Genomic DNA, 20,214 nt, shown 5'->3' on the forward strand with positions numbered 1-20,214 from the left:
AAAAATCGGGAAAAGCTCCTTGACATTGGTCTTAACAGTGATTTTATGGATATGACACCAAAAGCACAGGCAACAAAAATAAACAAGTGGGACTGCTTCAAATAAAAAATATTTTGCACAGCAAAGGAAACAAAATGAAAAGCAACCTGTGGAATGGGAGAAAAATATTTGCAAAACATACATCTGATAAGGGGGTAATATCCAAAAAATATATGGAGCCCATACATGTCAATGGCAAAAAGAAAAGAAAAAAGGACTAAAAAATGGGCAAAAGACCTGAACGTTTTTCCAAAGAAGACATACAGAGGGCTAAGTATATTAAAAGGTTGTACAACATCACTAATCACAAGGGAAATGCAAGTCAAAACCACAGTGAGATATGCCTCATGCCTCTTAAGATGGCTGTTACCAGAAAGACAGGCGAGGGCTCCCCTGGTGGCGCAGTGGTCGAGAGTCCGCCTGCCGATGCCGGGGACGCGGGTTCGTGCCCCGGTCCGGGAAGATCCCACATGCCGCGAAGCGGCTGGGCCCGTGAGCCATGGCCGCTGAGGTTTTGCGTCTGGAGACTGTGCTCCGCAACGGGAAGAGGCCACAGCAGTGAAAGGCCCGCGTACTGCAAAAAAAAAAAAAAAAAAAAAAAGCGATAGTAAGAGTTGGTAAGGGTGTGGCAGAAAGGGTCCCTTGCACACTGTTGGTAAGAATGTAAATTGGTGCAGCCACTATGGAAAACAGTATGGAGGTTCCTCAGAAAATTAAAAGAACTGCCATCTGACCAAACAATCCCACTTTCAGGTATATCTCCAAAGGAAATAAAATTATAATTAGCTGTACTCCCATGTTCATTGCACCATTGTTTGCAATAGTCAATGTATAGTATCGACCTCAGAGTCTGTTGATGGATGAATGATTAAAGAAAATGTTGACCCTTGAACAATATGGGTGTTAGGGACGCCAATCCTGTGTGCAATCAAAAATCTGCGTATAACTTTACATTTGGCCTGCTGTGTCTGCAGTTCCACGTCCTCGGGTTCAACCAACTACAAATCATGTAGTAATGTAGTATGTATGTATTGAAAAAAAAAAGAAAAATCCTTGGGAAGTCCCTGGCAGTCCAGTGGTTAGGACTCGGGCGCTTTCACTGTAGGGCGCTTGGGTTGAATCCCTGTTCGGGGAACTAAGATCCCACAAGCCCCACAGTGTGGCCAAAAAATAAATTTAAAAAGAAAAAAAAATCCACATACAAATGGACCCTCACAGTTCAAACCTGTGTTGTTCAATGGTCAACTGTATATACATTTACAGTGGGATATTAACCATTAAAAAAAAAAGAATATCCTGCCATTTGTCACAACAGGGTTGAACCTGGAGGACAAGCTAAATAAGTGAAATAAGCCAGACGGAAAGATAAATACTGTGTGATCTCACTTAGATGTGAAATCTAAAAATGTTGAATTCACAGAAGCAGGGAGTAGAGTGGTGGTTGCCAGAGCCTTGGGAGTAGGGGAAATGCGGAGACACTGTAAAAGGGTATGAACTTTCAGTTATAAGACGAGTAAGTTCTGGGGACCTAGTGTACGGCATGGTGACTGTGGTTGATAATACTGTATTATATACTTTAAATTTGCTGAGAGTAGATTTTAAGCGGTCTCAACACACACAAAATGCTAACTATGTGAGGAGATGGTACTTAACTTGATTGTACTAATAACCCTTTCACAATGTATCCATTTATCAAATTGGCATATTGTACACCTTAACTATATACAATTTTTGTTTGTCAGTTATACCTCAGTAAAGCTGGGGGCGGGGAGTGATGAGAGCGAACATCCTTGCCTCATTGTTGACCTTAGGAGAGAAAGAAAGCATTCACATTCTGTTCTAGTACTAGTTTGCTGAGGGTTTTGTCATTAACGGGTATTAAATTTTATCAAATGCTTTTTCTATATCCGTTGAAATGGTTATGTCTCTTAGTCTGTTAATACAGTGAATTACATAGATTGATTTTCAAACATTACACTGACCTCAAGTTTCTGGTATAAATCCCACTTGGTCATGATGTATTATCCTTTTTTATAAAGATGGATTTGATTTACTAATATTTTGTTGACGATTTTGTTATGATTATGAGGTATATTGGTCTGTAGTTTTCTTGTAAAAGACTATTCTGTTTTGCTATCAGGGTATTGATGGCCTCATAAAATATGTTCTCTTTCCTTTTCAGGAGAGTTTGCGTAGAATTGGTAATATTTCTTCCGCATATGTGTTTCGTAGAATTCACCATTGATGCCATCTGGGTTTTCTTGGTTTCTAAATATGAAATCAAGTTCTTTAATAAGTATTGAGTTATTGAGATTGTTTTCTTCAGTGAGCTTTGGTAGTGTGTGCCTTTCAAGGAATTTGTTTCATTTAATTCGTTGAATTTATTTGTATAAAGTTTGTAATGTGTTCTGTCTTATTTCTAATAGGTGTGGCTAAGAGGTTTATAAATTTTATTGATTTTTTTTTTTTTAGAAAACCAGTTTTTAGCCTCATTGATTTTTCTTTGTTTTTTAATTTGGATTAAAATTTGTTTTTAATTTGGATATTGTATATTATTATATTATTATCTTTCTATAATTGATTCTGTTTTGGTTTTTTTTTTTGCGGTACGCGGGCCTCTCACCGCCGCGGCCTCTCCCGCTGCGGAGCACAGGCTCCGGACGTGCAGGCTCAGCGTCCATGGCTCACGGGCGCAGCCGCTCCGCGGCATGTGGGATCCTCCCGGACCGGGGCACAAACCCGCGTCCCCTGCATCGGCAGGCGGACTCTCAACCACTGCGCCACCAGGGAAGCCCTGATTCTGGTTTAATTTCTTTGTTGTGTGAGAACAAACTTTGTATGATTTTAATTTTAAATTTATTAATGTTTGTTTATGATCCATGATGTGGCCTAGCCTGGTGAATATTATGTGTGTCCTTGAAAAGAATGAGTATTCTGTTTGTTGTGCAGATTTTCCTGTAAATGTCAATTAGATCCAGTCAATTCAAATTGATGGCATTTTTTCAGTTCTTTTATATCCTTGTTGATTTTCTGTCTTACTGAGAGAGTAGTTGAAGTCTCCAGCTGTAACTATCAATTTGTTTATTTCTTCTGTCAGTTTTGTTGGTTTCTGCTTCCTGTACTTTGAAACTCTGTTGCTAGTTACATACCTGTTTAGTGAACTGGGCCTTTTATCAGTATATAAATATGTAATGTCCCTCTTTGCTTTGAGATCTGTTTTGTCTGATATTAATACAGTTACTCCAGCTTTCCTTTGATTATGCTTGCATGGCATATCTTTTTCCATTCTTTTACTTTTAACCTACTCATACCATTATATTTGAAGTGAATTTCTTGTTAGTGTATAGTTTGGTCATTTTTTTTCTCTCCTCTGACAATCTGTCTTTTAATTGGTGTGTTTAACATTTGCATTTTATATAATTATTGCTATGTTTGGATTAGGTCTATCATTTTATTATTGTTTTGTTTGTTCCTTCTGTTTTTCATTCCTCAGTATCTCTTTTTCTGCCTTCTGTTGGGTTATTTGTACATTTTTAAATATTCAAGTTTAATTTAACCAATGTGATTTTGATCATCTCTTTGTGCATTGATTGTTCTAAGGATTACAGTATATATCTTGGGCCCAGAACCGAATTATTTATTAAGTACGTTGTTGAATGAAGTGATATTTTAAAAATCCATTTGTGAGTTTTGTTAGTGCTAAAATTTTCCAAGTACAGTTATTATTTTTTTTAATTAATTAATTAATTTATTTATTTATGGCTGCGTTGGGTCTTTGTTGCTGCATGTAGGCTTTCTTTAGTTGCTGCGAGCCACGGCTACTCTTTCTTGCGGTGCACAGGCTTCCCACTGCAGTGGCTTCTCTTGTTGTGGAGCACAGTCTCTAGACACGCAGGCTCAGTAGTTGTGGCTTGTGGTCTCTAGAGCGTAGGCTCAGTAGTTGTGGCCCACAGGCTTAGCTGCTCCACAGCATGTGGGATCTTCCCAGACCAGGGCTCAAACCCGTGTCCCCTGCATTGGCAGGCGGATTCTAAACCACTGCACCACCAGGGAAGCCCCAAGTACAGTTATTGAAAAATAATACAAGCTTTTTAAACATACAGTCTATTAATATAATATTATTGCCACGTTTAATTTTCTCCAAAAATATTCATGACAGTTCTTCATTCACCAGTGACTTGTTTTGCTTGGTCTACAAAAGGAGATAACTGCTTCATCTTCATAGTGTCACCTAGGTTAATGCCTGTAGATATTATGCACCTCGGTTTTGCTTCTGAGTCAGAATTTTTCTCTTTATATATGACTTGTAACTCTTAACTCTGTAAGCTTTGCAAAGGGCTGGCTTTGAGGACAGTACTAAGTTTAAATGAATCCATTTATATGGTAATAGTAGAAACAGTTAAATGACCCCAAGGGAAACTTTGCCTCTTCTGTGTAGTGTCAAAATTTTTCCTTTGTTTCTTCAAGTTTGTTTCCTCCTCTATAAAATGAAAGATTTGAACTATTTGAACTGTGGCAGTTTTTTTTGTGTTGCAGTATACTCTAATTTGGCTACATTCAGATTAATATAAACTAGTTTTAATAATTTATCAATTATCTCAATTCATTTAAGGGTTTTTTGGTTTTGTTTCTATTGAAACCAAACAGATTTTAAAGCACCAGTAGAACAATTTGAAGAATATAGATTTTACTGATTTTCTGTTCAGGATGTCTGAGTTTTAATAATTCATATAGGTCCTAGAATGTAGCTTACTTATATCTATGATACCCATTTATAGGAAATTTATAGCATGAAGTAGTTAAAATTAGGCTTGTCAGTCATTGTGCTTCTTTTTGTGGCCCTGGTCCTGTTCCTGTTGGCCAGCAGCCTGTCTAGCCCAGTGCTGTGCAGTAGAGCTTCCTGTGGTCATAGAGTAGGTAATAGTGCAGACTACACAGATGCACTATGTAGTGTGGTACCAACTTTAATTAATTTAACTTTCAACAACCATGTGTGACTAATAGGTCATCAGACAGCAACACAGGTCTAGCTTCATGGCTACCCCTTTTATATATAAAACCCACATTTTGGAATTTTTTCTGGATCTCTCAAGCAAAAACTTCTAAGAGAAAAAAAAGAGCTTGTAAGAGGCTCTTTGACCTATTAAATCAGCTTGTAGAGGAGGAGACAGAAGGCTAAACAAGTTGGAAAGAAAAAGATATGTAAAGTGATAATTACAGTATAGTATGATAAGGATTAAATCAGTGAATAGGTTGATAAAGTGACGGAATACCTGGGGATGTCTGGGGGTTCAGTGAATGAAAATAAACCACTCTGGGGATTTTAAGTAGTAAGGGCTTAATTTAACTTAAAATAGAATTCGTTGTAAAATTACTGATCACACCTATCAAGTTCTTGGTTGAGTCTTTAGGAATAATTTCCAGACCAATGCAGAACTACCAGAGAATCTGTTAGGAGCTCCTGCCACTGGAGCCATGCTGGGTGGGGTGACAAACACTTTGCCTCCACTTGGACTGCTGCTGGTTACCCAGAAAGCTGGAGGTTAGGTACTAGTCTAGAGAAGATGGGAAGAAATATAAAAGCAGTTCTCTTTTCAGTGACAAACTGAATGGACTTGAGCGAGAGAACTTTAATTAGAAGCTCAAATTGTTAAATGAAAACTTACTTTAGGCTAGGATAGCCTCTCTGAGAAAATAAATTATCTTATAGAGACATGGAAGAAACCAAATTGCACTAATTGTGGTGCATAAACTTTAAGTAGATTTTATTTCATACGTATACAAATAATCCTTATATATCCATTCTTTGCAGATCCAGGATGAGAAGACTGATAAAAGAAGAAGCTAGTTGAACAGCTATAAGATGCCCAAATCTGGGTTCACAAAACCAGTGCAGAGTGAAAATTCTGACAGTGACAGCAATATGGTAGAAAAACCATATGGAAGAAAGGTATATGATTATGCTAAAGATTTGTTGACTCTTTGGAAATTGTGAAAAAGACTCCTGATTTAGTATTTTTATTTATTTATTAAAAACTTTTCTAATTGTAACTTTTATTTATTTTGTTTTACTTTATTTTATTTTATTTTATTTTATTTTATCAACACCCAGTGGCTGTGGGATCTTAGTTCCCTGACCAGGGATTGAACCTGGCCCTCGGCAGTGAACATTCAGAGTCCTAACCACTAGACCACCAGGGAATTCCCATGATTTCATATTTTTAGTAACTGCTCATAAAATAAAAAGCCGTATCGATGCCAGATCCTGGGAGTGAGATTGTTTTTCATTCCCTAAAATAACAAAATTACCAAGATCACACAGTTACTTGAGAAATGATCATGAGGCTGGGGATCCAAGACCTCACAATCATTTGTCATTTCTTCCCCCTGACCCCTGGTACTGAAACACACATACACAGTAGCCGTTCACTTTTCCATGTCTATAACTTTGGATAAATTTACATAACTTTTCCAAACTCAGTATATCTCTCTGTAATAGAGGACAACAGTACTTTATAGAATTGTGACAGTGAAATGACTTAAGTATTATACTTAATACAATGCTTGGTATATAGTAAGTGCTCAATAAATGTTAGCCATTTTTGTTGTTTACTATTAGTCATTGCCAATGACCCATGATTCTGCCCTTTTACATCTATCCTTCTTCATTACTATTTAATTTAGACCCTCAAAACCTTTATTTAGACTTCTGTAGTTGTCTCCTAAGTGGTTTCACTATCCCTAGTCTCTGCTTTATCTAGTTAGTTTTACACATTATCTTCGAATTTTTCTTTCTTTGGATTTTTCTTTTTTTTCTTTTAAGTTCTTTTCTTCCTATAAGCCATTTTCTTGTTGAAGGACATCTGAAATGTTTCCTGCTTTTGGCTAATATGAATAAAGAGTCTGAACATTCATGTAGGATCTTTTTTGAACAGCTTTATTGAGGTGCAATTTGTATACCATAAAATTCACCCACTTAGTGTAGAATTCAGGGATTTTTAGTAAGTTTATAGAGTTGTGCAACCATCATCACAATACAGTTTAGATAGACCATTTCCATCATTGTTAAAAGATCCTTATGCCCATTTGCAGTGTGTCCCTGTTCCCACCCCAAAGTCCCAGCAACCCCAAATCTGCTTTCAAAATCAACACGTAAGTTTTTAACTTTGTTCTTTTCAAAAATTCTTTTGGCTATTAAGGGTCGTTTGCATTTCCATATAAATGTTGGGATTAGCTTGTCAGTTTCCACAAAAAAAAAGCCTGCTGAAATTTTTATAGGGATTTTATTGAATCCGTAGATCACTTTGAATAGTATGTTATCTTAACATGTCTTCCAGTCCATCACCACAGAATATCTCTCCATTTATTTAGATTTTCAATTTCCCTGACCAATGCTTTGTAGTTTTCAGTGTACAAATCTTGTACTTTTATTGTTAAATTATTAATATTTTATTCTTTCTGATGCTATTATAGATAATTTCATTTAGGATTTTTCACTGCTGGTATATAGAAATGCAGATATTTTTGTATACTGATCTTATATCCTGAGACCTTACAGAACTCATTTATTCTAAAAGTTTGTGGATTCCTTAGGATTTTCTACATATGGGATTATGTCATCTGCTTATAGACATAATTTAACTTCTTTTCCAGTATGAATACTTTTATTTCCTTTTCTTGCCTGATTGCACTGGCAGTCTTTGCTTTTGATTGCAGTGTTTAATCCACTCACATTTCATGTAATTATTGATAAGGTTAGATTTATATCTGCCATTTTGCACTTTGTTCTTATGTTTCAGGTCTTTTTTTCTCTCCCGTCTTTGCTGCCTTTTTTTAAAAACTATTTTTCAGTGTACTATTTAAATTTCTATGATTTTTTAAAACTATGTTTCTTAAATTATATTCTTAAAATGTTGATCTAGGGATTATAATGTGCATGCTAATTACTACAGGTTAATATTGACTTAAATCCAGTATAATACAGCAACTTTGCTCCAGTATAGCTCCGTTACCTTCCCTTCCTTTGTGTTCTCTGTGTAGTATAGATTATATCTACATTTGTTATTAACTCAACAACAGAATGTTACAATTATCGTTTTATACAGTCTTATTTTTAAAGAAATAAGAGAATTAAAGAGAAATATATATTTATACAGTTCTTTGTTTTTACCTAGAAATTTACCAATTTTGGCACTCTTAATTTCTTCCTGTGAATTCAGGTTACTGTCTAGTGTCATTTCCTTACAGTCTATAAGAATTTTCCTTAGTATTTACTGTAAGACGGGTCTTCAGCTGTGATTTCTCTGTGTTCATTGATCTAAGAATATCTTGATTTTGCCATTTTTAAAAAACAGGTTTTTTGAGATATAATTCACATACCATACAATTTACTCATTTAAAATGTAAAATTCAGTAGTTTTTAGTATATTTACAGAGTTGTGCAATCACTACCTCTGTCAATTTTAGGACATTTTCACATGAAAAAGAAGCACTATGTACCCGTTAGCAGTTACTCCCCATTCTGTCCCCAAACCCCACAGCCCTAGATAGCAAATAAATCTACTTTTTGTCTCTATAGATTTTCCTATTCTGGATATTTCATATAAATGAAATTCTACAGTATGTGGTCGTTCATGACTGTTTGCCTTTATTTTGTTGGGTATAGAATTCTTATTTGACTTTTCCTTTTAGTAGATTGTCATCCCACTTCTTTCTTGCTTTAAGTGTTTCTGATGAGAAGTCAGCCGTTAATTGTGATTAATTTTTTTTTTCGTTGCTGTTTTCTCTTTTGTTTGTAATGTGTTTAGGATCCCTTTGCAATTATTCTACCTGGGGTTTTTTGAGTTGCTTGGATCTGTAGATTAATGGTTTTCATGAAATTTGGGGTGTTGAATTTACTGATTTTTTTGTTTGTTTTTGCCATCTCACATCTGCTGTTGAACATACCTAATACATTTTCAGTCACTTTACTTTTCAAATCCAGTATTTTTTTTAATTGTTCTTTATTCATATTCTCTGTTTAAGTCATTGTTGTCATACTTTAATTCTTTAAACACTGTTTTCTTCCTCCCTCTCTCCCCTCCCTTCCTTCCTCTTTATAGACTTTGCCAAACCTATCTTGGCCCACTCAGAGAAGTTTCTCTTGAATACTTTTTTCCTTGCTTTCCCAGCTGCCATAATTTTTATTGAAAACTGGACAGTTTAGGTCATATATTATAGCAGCTCTGGATTCTCATTATTTCCCACCTAACAGTTGTAACTGTTGCTAGTTTTTTGTTTGCTTTTAGTAAAATGTCAGGTTTTGCAGTGTTTGTTACTTTGTCACAACCACTGGTGTCTAGGTTTTTGGGGGGTTTGTTTGTTTGTTTAGTCTTGCTTTTCTAGGCGTTGCCCCATACGTACGTGGATTAGTTAGCAACCATTGGTTGGTCAGGCGTTGTGCTCAAACGTGAGCCAGTAGGGCTTCCACCTTCCACTGATAGATATACATGTGTGTTGGGGAGTGTGCTCAATGTTAAGGCATTTTTCAGGTAAGCCCTAGCAGTTACTTTCTGTCGGGCTCACCCAGGAGTTCCCTCATGTGTGCAGGCTCCTTGTTGACTAAGGATGGTGTAGAGAGCTTGGACCCTTGTAGACCTCCCCAGTGTGTGCACACAGTCTCCCTGAGTGAGTGAGGGGTCTGTGCAGAGCTTAGCCCTTCTCAGGTCTTCCCCACATACTTACCCTGTCTGCCAGGGATGAGTGGCTGTCTTATCTAGTGCCCCCATGGCTCTCTGATTTCTGCAATCTCCCTGTTAAATTTCTGGCTTGTCTACTGGCTGCTGCTCCCCCACAGTGGGACCACAGCCGTAGGCTGATAGAACTATGGGGTTTTTTTCCACTCCATTCCTTTCCTACCCTGCTTGCTATTTTTATCAACGGAGTGACTGGGTGGTGGGGTTTTGGCCTTCTGTGTCAATTCAAGTTGACTCTTTGGCAGCAAAGATGCTGGTTTTCATTGCCAGCCCCACCCTGGAACTACTTCATGCAAACTAAGCATTAGCCAGGAAATGAGAACAACCCCAGGCAAGAATGCCGAAGACAATCACTCTTCTTATCCGTAGTTCAGCAGTTTTTCTTATTGAAAATGCTTCTCAATTTGTTGTTTTTGTTCGATTTCTAGAGCCTTGAAATGGTGGTTTTCGACAGTTTGTCCAGGTTTATAGTTATTCCTTGGAGAGATAAGTTGCCAGTATCTTCATTCTACTATAGACAAAAGTTTCCCAAAATATATTTTAATGTGCCAAATCTTAAGGAGCGTGAGTTCACTAATTTATTCATTTTATTCAACAGACCTTACATGGGATGCTTATTGTGTTGTGTGCCTCTCCTATGACCCTTGAAATAAAACAGTGATTGGTGGGACTTCCCTGGTGGTCCAGTGGTTAAGACTCTGCGCTTCCACTTCAGGGGGCATGTGTATAATCCCTGGTTGGGGAACTAAGATCCCGCATGCTGCGCTGTGCGGTGAAAAAAAAAAACAAAAAACAGTGGTTAAGGCTTGGTCTAAATCTTTATGAAGACTCTTAAGTAATTGCTCTATCTCTGTGTCTGAAGTGTTTTGCTCTCAGGACCCCTTGATACTTTTTAGCATAACTGAGGAGGCTAAAGGGCTTTTCTGTATGTGGGTATGTCTGTTGACATTTACACAATCAGAAATTAAAACTGAGAAAAAATTTAAATTTATTAATTGGTTTAAAAAAACAGTATAACTGTTACATGTTAATAATATATTTTTATGAAACACAACTGTATATTCCAAGACAGTATCGGTGAGAAGAGTGTCATTGGTTTTGCAAATATCTTTAATGTGTGGCTTAACAGGAAGATAGCCAGATGCTCATCTGCTTCTGCACTCCGGATGTTCAGATATCTCTTGTCACATAATCTCAAGGCTCAAATACACATTCTTTAGAGAATGAGAGAGAAAGATATGTTAGACCTGCGCGGTCTCCTAGGAGTTTCGACTCGCCCAGAAAACAACAAGAGTCGGAAGTCGATGCAAAACGCAAGAGGTTTATTGAAGGCCGGTGCACCGGGGTTCCTTGGTCCTCACGCAGGAGGTCGAAGAAGGAACCCTTTTGGGCGCGAATATGTCAGTTTTATAGGTTCCCACTTCCCCGTATGTAAATTATAGATTTGGTTGTGTTCTCCTGCTGATTGGTCCCGGCTTAGGCTCGGACCAGAGAGGGAACTTGTCCCCAGCTGCCTGATTGGTCTTTGACAGACACCTTTTTTACATTTTGTTATCTCCCCTCCTTCTCGGAAGGGGGCCGGACATCCTGGAAATTCACCCATTGTCTAAGAAGCCCCTATTGTCTGAAGAGTTTCTTAATCATTAGCTGGAACAATGTCCCTCGAGTCCCACAGATACACTAACATCTTAGTGTTATTGTGAGCATATTTCTGACTTCGCATTTCCCCTGAAATGGTCTCAGGGACCATACTTTGTTCACACTAATGAAAGTATTTGAGTGTACAGTGATGGGGCAAAGGAGAGAAGCAGTCAGTTCTGGGGTGTTCAGGGGTGGTCTCACAGTGGAAAAGATACCTAATCTGGATTCTCAAGCATGTGACTAGCAGGAAAATGAGAGTAAAGAGTAGACTTAAGCAGGAGATGTAAAAAAGACAAGAATCTGTTAAAGTAATGCATACAGAGTTAGGATGTAGCCTTTGAAGGGTGGAGGGTAGGAGATAAGCATTAGACAGGGGCCAGTTCATTATGGCCTTGTGTTCCTTGCTAAAGATCTTGAAATTTATCCTGTAGCCAGTGAGCCAGAAGGGAAGGGCCATGGCAGAAACCAGTTAGAGTATTATTTAAAAATCCAAGCAGAAGGCAGTGTGGGCAGTGGCTGTGGGAATAGAAGTGGCAGATCTAAAAGATATTGAATTACTGAAACTTGTGTATGTATAGAAAAAGTTGTCTGGGTCCACTCTGAAGTTGATTGGACTATTCCCTGAGAGGGCACTCAGGAAAAGGGACAGGTTGTTTGAAGAAGAATGTTTGGTTTGTACTTGTTGAATTTAGTTCATCATCGGAGCATCCAATAGAAGTATCAGTTAGATAGTATTAGTTAGATATGCGTCTAGAGGTAAGAACAGCTAGACTGGAAATAAATGTATGAGGATTTGTGGAAAAGTGATCTATAGGTATCGAGATGTCACCTAAAGAGAGTGGGGCAAGAATGGAGGAGAGCATACCCTGAGGAATTCAGATATTTTAGGAGTCAGGAGAGGGGGAGCAAGGAGGACAGAGAGAGAAGCAGAAGTTACACGGCAAAGAGTGGCGAGGGGGTCTGTATGACAAATGCCGCAACAGTTAATAGGAAAGACCAGGCCATTGTCAGTAGAGATACCTTACAGTGACCTGGGTAAAGGTGACCTCAGTAGAGTTGTGGGGACAGAGTACAATGTGAGATTTGAGGAAAGAATTATAACTTTTATTTCTAAATGCTTAAATATAGTGAAGGTTGCATTTGTGAAATTACATGTGAGCTACTTGGTATTTGGATTTGAATTTATAAGGCTAAAGTTGTTGAAGCTTTTATTCTTCTAGGTACTTCGTATTATTTTTTGAAGATTGCCACTAAATATGCAGTAGTCCTGACCATTGCCTTCATAACAGTGTGATTTCTTAAAACTATAGAGGCAAGCAAAAATCAAACACTTTTTACTAATGTATTTCTATTAAAAATATTGCTTAGGTAAGTTAAGAATACTTATTAATCATTAGATTTATAAGATAAATAGGAAGAATAAACACAAACTATTAAATTCCTTAATTATTAACAGTTGGCTTACCTAAAGGGCTATATTTAACTGTTCTCAATCTCAGTTGAATCATTCAGTGTTTTTTTTCAAGACCACATGTGTGTTTGGGTAATGGTCAAAAGCCCTTCTGAGGCAGTATGCGAGGTGCTCACTGCCATGCTTTGGAATTTCTGAGCAGCTTGACATCCAAAGCTGTTGTTAGAAGTAATTTTCTTTAGTTTTAAATAGATATTTGAACTGTTTATTTGCACCTTAAGAGAGGAAGGGCCATAACTTCCATTCCAAATTTCTTGCTTATAGACCATGTTACTACTGCTTCTTAGGACAAAATAAAGTTAGAAGAGAGGGAAGGAGAGAAGGCGGCATGACCATCTTACTCACTTATTTATTTGTAAAGCGTATTCTTAGGATTGTCTTTTCTTGGTGAGTGATTGGCCTTGAAACCAGCCTCTAGCTTCTGCTGAGTTTTTCCTTCCATAAAATTTTTAGAAATGAATATTATATAGCTGTTCTCTTATGTAAATACAGACCGTATTTACAGCTTAATATGACACAGACATTGCTGTTATAAGATTCTAAATTTAAAAATAACCTGAACCAAAGTTTAATTTTTAAATGCATTTAAATAGACAATAATTTTAAATAATCCCATTCTATAGCAATATGCTTTTTATATAAAGTGCTTTTATTACCATGTTAAATATTACAATAGTCAGGGGTTCATCAAAAATGTCTCCTCAAAATTCTTCAAATATTTTATCCTTTCACTGCTAATCTGTGGGATTTTTTTCCCCATTGGTTTTAGTTTAAAATTTTTTCCACTGACATTTTTAGCTATAAATTAGCTATAATTTGCAAAACAAAATCTTTCATCAGTCCTTTTCTGATAAGCTAAAACCCGGGTTAAATTCATAAAGTGTGAGAGAGTGGATGTTAATCGTCTGCCTTTCTAAATAGCTCTGCCCTATCCTTTTCATCATCAGTATAGTTCAGACCTTCATTATCTCCTATCCCCATGATAACTGAGAACTTTTCTTTTATTATTCAAGTAATGTAATAATGTTCATTACAGAGGAATTAGAAAATGTATATAAGAATAATGAAAATAGAAATTGCCTTGTCTGAGATGAAGCATCTGAGGTTTTACCCTACTTGCAAGCTAATTAGTTTCATGGATTATGGCAGAAGACATGAGACTGCTGGGTCAGATAGAGAGGCAAGCATTTTTTCTCATAGCAATCGCTGTAGCCATATATCACCATTTGTGCCTGTTCTCTGAGCCCTGTTCCTCACAAAGGGATGCAAAGAAGGCCAGGTGACAACTACATATACAGTGGATTGTATTATAGGAGAGGAATCCCAAATCTTTTTAATGGGCAATAAATCTACCTGACCTTTGCCCTAAAGGGAGAAATTATTTATTACACTGAACAGTGAACAGGTCTGAACTACCCTTTGCTCCAGAGGGAGAAACTTTCTCTGTCTTCCAAGGCTATTCTCTATACAGATATCCTTGGAAAGATAGAATAAAGGGATTTAGTGCTTCTGCTTGCAAGATATGCAGAAATGCAAGAGAGCTATAGAAAATTGTCTCCCAGCACACCTGTAATGCCATTACCCACAGATAGCCATTAACATTTTGGTTTATATACTTCAAGCGGTTTTTGTTTTTTTTCTTTTTTCTTTTTTTCTAGGTAAATTTTTACCTCTTATTTTTTTCTGTCTTGAGTTGGTAAAGGCTACCAGCACATTGTTTAATATCAGCAGTGATAGAGGATCATTCTTGTCTTGCCATTAATACTTTCACTGCTATGTATGATAGCTGTTGTAGGTTATTGAAAGAAAATCATTAATATAAATGAAAAAGACTTAAATTATTTTAAAATAAAAGAAGTCTGACTCTTAGTTTTATTAGGTCATGGATATGAAAGAAGAATGTGCCAGTGATTCTCTCCTGAATTGACAAGAGTATTTATACCATTTGATGTTATAGAAATTTTAAGACAATCAGAAGTAGTTTTTTCTTTTTTTTTCTCCCCCTTTTCCATAGCTATTTCTTTTGAAAGTTACTTTCCCCATATCTGAAAATAATTTTTATTGTTAAGATTCTCACAAAAACACTTTGTTCAAGTAACACTTTTAAGGACAATTTTATTTTACAGAGAACAGAATAAGTTGGTAGCAGGAATGAATATTCACACTAATCACCATATTGCTCAGGAGAGTATGATTGATAAATTGTTGTGAACATTTTTCATTTAACATATTAAATTGGTTTCTCTTGTTTTATGGCACAGAACAGTATCTTTACTCACACAAGTGCAAGGGAGAAGGGACATTCTAATGTTTTTCTTAATTCTTTTTTTAATAACAAAGATTTGTATTTCTAAGGAAAATCTCTAGAACTTTGTTGGCTAACCATTTTACTAATCATGCCTTTTTGTTTCTGATTCTTTGACATCTGGGACCTCAGTGACCCTGGGGAGACTGCCCTTCCCAGGGCTACTCAGTTCCCAGAGATAGTAAACAATTTATGTGTGACCACACCTTTCATATGCAAACCAACCAATCCAGAGTCCATCCCCAACCACCAACTATATCCAGCTCTCACACTCTGGGCCACTATCCCCCTACCCTAATAACAGTCACCTCAGAACCAGGTACCAGACAGCTAGAGAAACAACACCTATACCCTAGAGTCTGCTGAAATTATGCAAACTAGCCAACCCTAAACCTGCTTGCTCTGCCTTGCCTTTTTCTTCCTGTGGAAACCGCAATAAAAGCTTTGACTCACATTTCCTTCCCCTCTCTCTGCTTCCTGAACCTCCTAGGTGCTTCCCCCGGTGGCACCTCATGGTGCGGCATGCCTCCTCTTCTTGGGAGCTGTGAGTAACAAACTCTCTTTTCAGTGGCAGCGATCTCTTGATCTGTTGGCCTCACTATACCAGAATAATAATAAAATCGACGTTTTAAAACAACCTTATAAGCAAAAGGCATGCCTGTGAAGCTCCATTTCATTAGCAGAAGTAAGAAAACAGCGTAAGAGGATTTTCCTTTACACCTGGGAAATAAATACTTTTATTCTTCACTAATCTTTACCAGTTAAGATATAAGGAAGTCACATTCTCTTCCTAATTTGCTAATAGGTTTATCAAGAATGAACGTAGGGTCTATTTAGATGTTATTGTCACCTGTTAACATCATAATAAGATTTTTCCTTTTGATATAATGAATTGTCTTGAGGTTTTCTAATAATGAACTATTCTTATATTCTTTGGGTGAATCCTGCTTGATTATGATATATTATCTTTCTAAGGCACTAACTTTGATTGGACAGTTTATTTAGGATAGTTTATTGTTTCATTTATTTCATAAGCAATTTAGGTATAATTTCTATCTTGAACCCTTCTTAGGTATTAGTTTTATTTCACACTTGTAAAATGGATTGGGTATCTTCTAATCTTATTTCTGTGTTGTAGTATTGTTTATATGAAATGGGAAATATATTTTCCCTGAATTTTTAATTTAAAACCTCTCATAAAATCTTCTGGAATAGGTACCCTTTTTAGACGTAAAATCTTTGGCTATAGATTTATTGTTTTCTATGATCATTGGTCTATTCAGGTTTTCTGTTTCTTTCATGAGCCAGTGTTTGGTAATACATGTTTTCCAAGAAAATAATCCATTTTTCCAGTCCTTAAAATTACAATTGTATAAAAATGAATACAGTATTCTTTTGTAACTTTTTTTTTTTTTTTTGCGGTACGTGGGCCTCTCACTGTTGTGGCCTCTCCCGTTGTGGAGCACAGGCTCCAGACGCGCAGGCTCAGCAGCCATGGCTCACGGGCCCAGCCGCTCTGCGGCATGTGGGATCTTCCCGGACCGGGGCACGAACTCGTGTCCCCTGCATCAGCAGGCGGACTCTCAACCACTGCGCCACCAGGGAAGCCCTATTTTGCTCTTTTTGAATCATCTTTTCGTTGATAAATGCTACTTTTTAAAAAAATTCAGTATTTTTTTTTATGCCCCTTCTTCCCACTCTTCCTTCCTTTATTTTCTGGCTTGGGTCGAAAGCTCGTGTCTTCTGCAGTCTGAGTCTACTCATTTTCTTCTGAAAATCTCTATGGTTATGATATCTATCATTTATTATCATAGTTTTATGCTCACCTGCTAGGTGATGTGGCTTAGTTCTTAGTATCTAGCATGTTTTTCCAAAGGAGTTTTCATAGCCCAGTTAGATGTGCTGTATGTACCAATTCAGATGTTGGATCATAAGAGTGAACTTGGTAATTGCTGTAGGCATGAGGGTAGGATACTTTATCTAAATGAGTGGACACATGGAATTAATAAAATACAATCTGCTTAATTCAATCTAGACTGCTTTTTCTGATTTATATATTTGTTTATTGGTGATGATGTCTATCTTAGACATAGAGTTCCATTATATTCAAGATATTTCGTTTTATTGTTATTTTAAAATTATATTACTAAGTAAAAGGGAATATGAAATAAGTTAGAAAACACATTATGATTGTTGAAAGTGGGCCTTAAGGACATTGAGGACAACGATGGTTTGTAGTAATACTCTTTCTACTTTATATAAAGTATTTTTTTAATACTGTATTGCTCAGCTAATATTGTTATAAGTTTATTCATATTTAATTTTTTAATAGAGTAAAGACAAGATTGCATCCTATAGCAAAACTCCAAAAATTGATCGGAGTGATGTGGGCAAGGAGATGAAAGAGAAATCGTCCATGAAACGTAAACTTCCTTTTACCATCAGCCCATCAAGAAATGAAGAACGAGATTCAGACACAGGTAGGAAATTTTGTTGTTTTCTGGTAAAATCATAATCCTTCTTTTACTGTGATTTTCTTTCTCATTCCTTGTTCACTGCATTTTAGAGAGAAATATTTGTATTTCAGAATTTCAGGTTTATCATTGGGGCAGAAATTCATATATTCCTCACCCAAATTTGATTTCTATCATAGATAAAAGCAATTAGCTTTTTTTCTCAGTCTCAGTGTTTATTACAAATTTCTTACCACTTTAAGAACTTAATTTCTTGAGGAGCATTTCAGTGATGAAAATTTATTAGTAATATGGAGCATTGATACGGTAGATTTGAGAAAAAGCTGTTGAGTTTTTGTGAACAAATTATTGAACCCACCAAAGAAAAAAAGTTAGGCATTTTAGATTCAGAAATGAATCAGAAATATGTCCCTTTCAAAAAAAAGAAGAAAAATATTGAGGCTTCCTAAGCCCAGTTCATAGTACTTTCTTCCTCAAAACTTTTGCTATGTCAGGAATGATACTTGACATCAGTAAATCCCAGTTATTTGTAATAGATTAAAACCTTATTACCACTATCTGATAAATTACTAGGTTGTATTTTAGCCCTGAACTAATCGTTTCTTGAAACTAATATAAACTTGAATGTTCATTATTTATCATAATTGTTTTAGCCCCTGAATGAAGTATTGGTAATGAACTGTTCTTAAGAATGTTTTAGTTTCACTCAAAGAAAATCAGTGTTACATGCTAAATTTATGTACAGAGATCATATCCTACTTTTATCTTTCTAGCCATCTTAATCATCAGTATGGGAATGATCTTGACTCCAGAATCTGTGAAAATAGACTTTTTGAAAGACTATTTTCAAAAGACTAGACTTTTGAAACTCCTTGTGCTAATCTTTAGAAAATACTTAATTTTAGTATACACTGTTAGTAAGTAGATTTCCTTTTGTATGTTTGGCTGTTTCTCTTAGCTTGAACTAAAAATTTTTCTTAAACGCTTATGACAGTTTTAAACTTTGAAAATTGCTCTTTTATTGAGTGATTAAGAAATTATGTGCTTTGTTCATTTTAAGTTACACTGTCTTCTTCTAGAGGTTCAGAATCTTTCTTTTTTTTTTGAAGCTTGACTCTCCTTTTTTTTTTTTTTTTTTTGCGGTACGCGGGCCTCTCACTGTTGTGGCCTCTCCTGTTGTGGAGCACAGGCTCCGGACGCACAGGCTCAGCGGCCATGGCTCACAAGCCTCCCAGACCGGGGCACGAACCCATGTCCCCTGCATCGGCAGGCGGACTCGCAACCACTGCGCCAGCAGGGAAGCCCTTGACTCTCCTTATTTTTACAAATTGTTCTCAAGGTATTACTAGGTCACTTAGCTGAGAAGAAGGTGCTTCTGTGCCTTCGAATATACAAGATTTAACGTGTCTCATACTCTCTCCTTAGAAACCCTTTTGCTAGTCATTTTTAAAGTACTTACATTAACCAGGTTTTGTTTTCCAGTGACAGTGATAATCCTACTAGTAGTTTGAAGAAGGGACTTAGAAATAAGGTTTCAAAATAATACACTTCCCATGAGAACCTTTGTTATTAGATCCAGTGGGTTATTTGTCTTTTATTCAGTGTAAAATAAAGAAAGACTTAGGAAGACATGAACTTTAGGCACTGAATAAACATAGTCTAATTCATACTTTATTGATTGGATTATATGCTTATCCCCTGCTACAGTCTTTCCACTATTTGAATTTAGTGGGACATTGCAGCTCTCTCTAAGACTGTTTCATAAAACAGACTCTTACTTTATTTTTTTTTTTGAAAAGGTTACATGGCTAACATTAAATGAGATTTTGATGGACTTAAACATGTATATCTATATTTTTGGTAGGCTGAATTTATAAATTTTAGTAAATAACAGATGAAGGCTTTAGTTTTGCACGCACACACATACACACACATCCAAAGCATTAAGAAGAATTTCCCCAGGCCCAAGGCAAAACGTCTTATTTTCATAATTTTAAAAGAAGAGTTCAGAGTACCATTAACTGGTATTTTCCATATGAAAGATAGTTATAGCACCAAACCCCGTATTTGACATTGATCTTTTTAAAATTTTAAATCATTAGCTGAAACTATACAGAATAAACTATAAAAGGGAGAAATATTTATAACATATATGACAACCCTTATCTTAATATAATTAGTAATTAAAGTTCTCTTAAATGTGAAGAGAAAAATACAGAAATGGGAGAATGGACAAAAGATAGAAGCAAGTAGTTCAGAACAACAGAATTACGGTTGGTGAAGAAATATATGAAATGTATTAATAGTACTCAGAGAAATAGAGTTTACAATGATTGACAAAACTGTCATTGGCTTAAATCATACAAACTGGTCACTGGTTTGAAATAGGAACTTGCTTTAGTTTGTCTAAATTATGGAACTACCTTGTTGAAGGTAGATATAACAGCATATGTTAAAAACTAAAAGTTTGTTAACATTTGATTTACTCTTTCTTTCGTCATTTATTCTATATAAATAATTATTGATGAGAGTAAAAATTATCTTCAAGTA

At 36.2% G+C, this 20,214-nt stretch overlaps 1 protein-coding gene across 4 annotated transcripts in view; it reads left to right on the forward strand.

The window, feature by feature from the left end:
* ANKRD12 (ankyrin repeat domain 12) overlaps positions 1–20,214 on the forward strand; it is a 114,718-nt gene that overhangs the window by 25,335 nt on the left and 69,169 nt on the right. For all 4 annotated transcript variants that reach the window (XR_010933137.1, XM_067699692.1, XM_067699691.1 and 1 more), the window contains exons 2-3: positions 5,852–5,989; positions 17,523–17,670. Coding sequence is in view for 3 of the 4 variants with exons in the window: in XM_067699692.1 (XP_067555793.1) it covers positions 5,903–5,989; positions 17,523–17,670 (235 nt within the window). In the remaining variant the exon portion in view is untranslated. The remainder of the gene's footprint in view (positions 1–5,851; positions 5,990–17,522; positions 17,671–20,214) is intronic.

Source organism: Pseudorca crassidens, chromosome 12 (assembly GCF_039906515.1).
Source record: "Pseudorca crassidens isolate mPseCra1 chromosome 12, mPseCra1.hap1, whole genome shotgun sequence".
NCBI classification, from domain to species: domain Eukaryota; kingdom Metazoa; phylum Chordata; class Mammalia; order Artiodactyla; family Delphinidae; genus Pseudorca; species Pseudorca crassidens.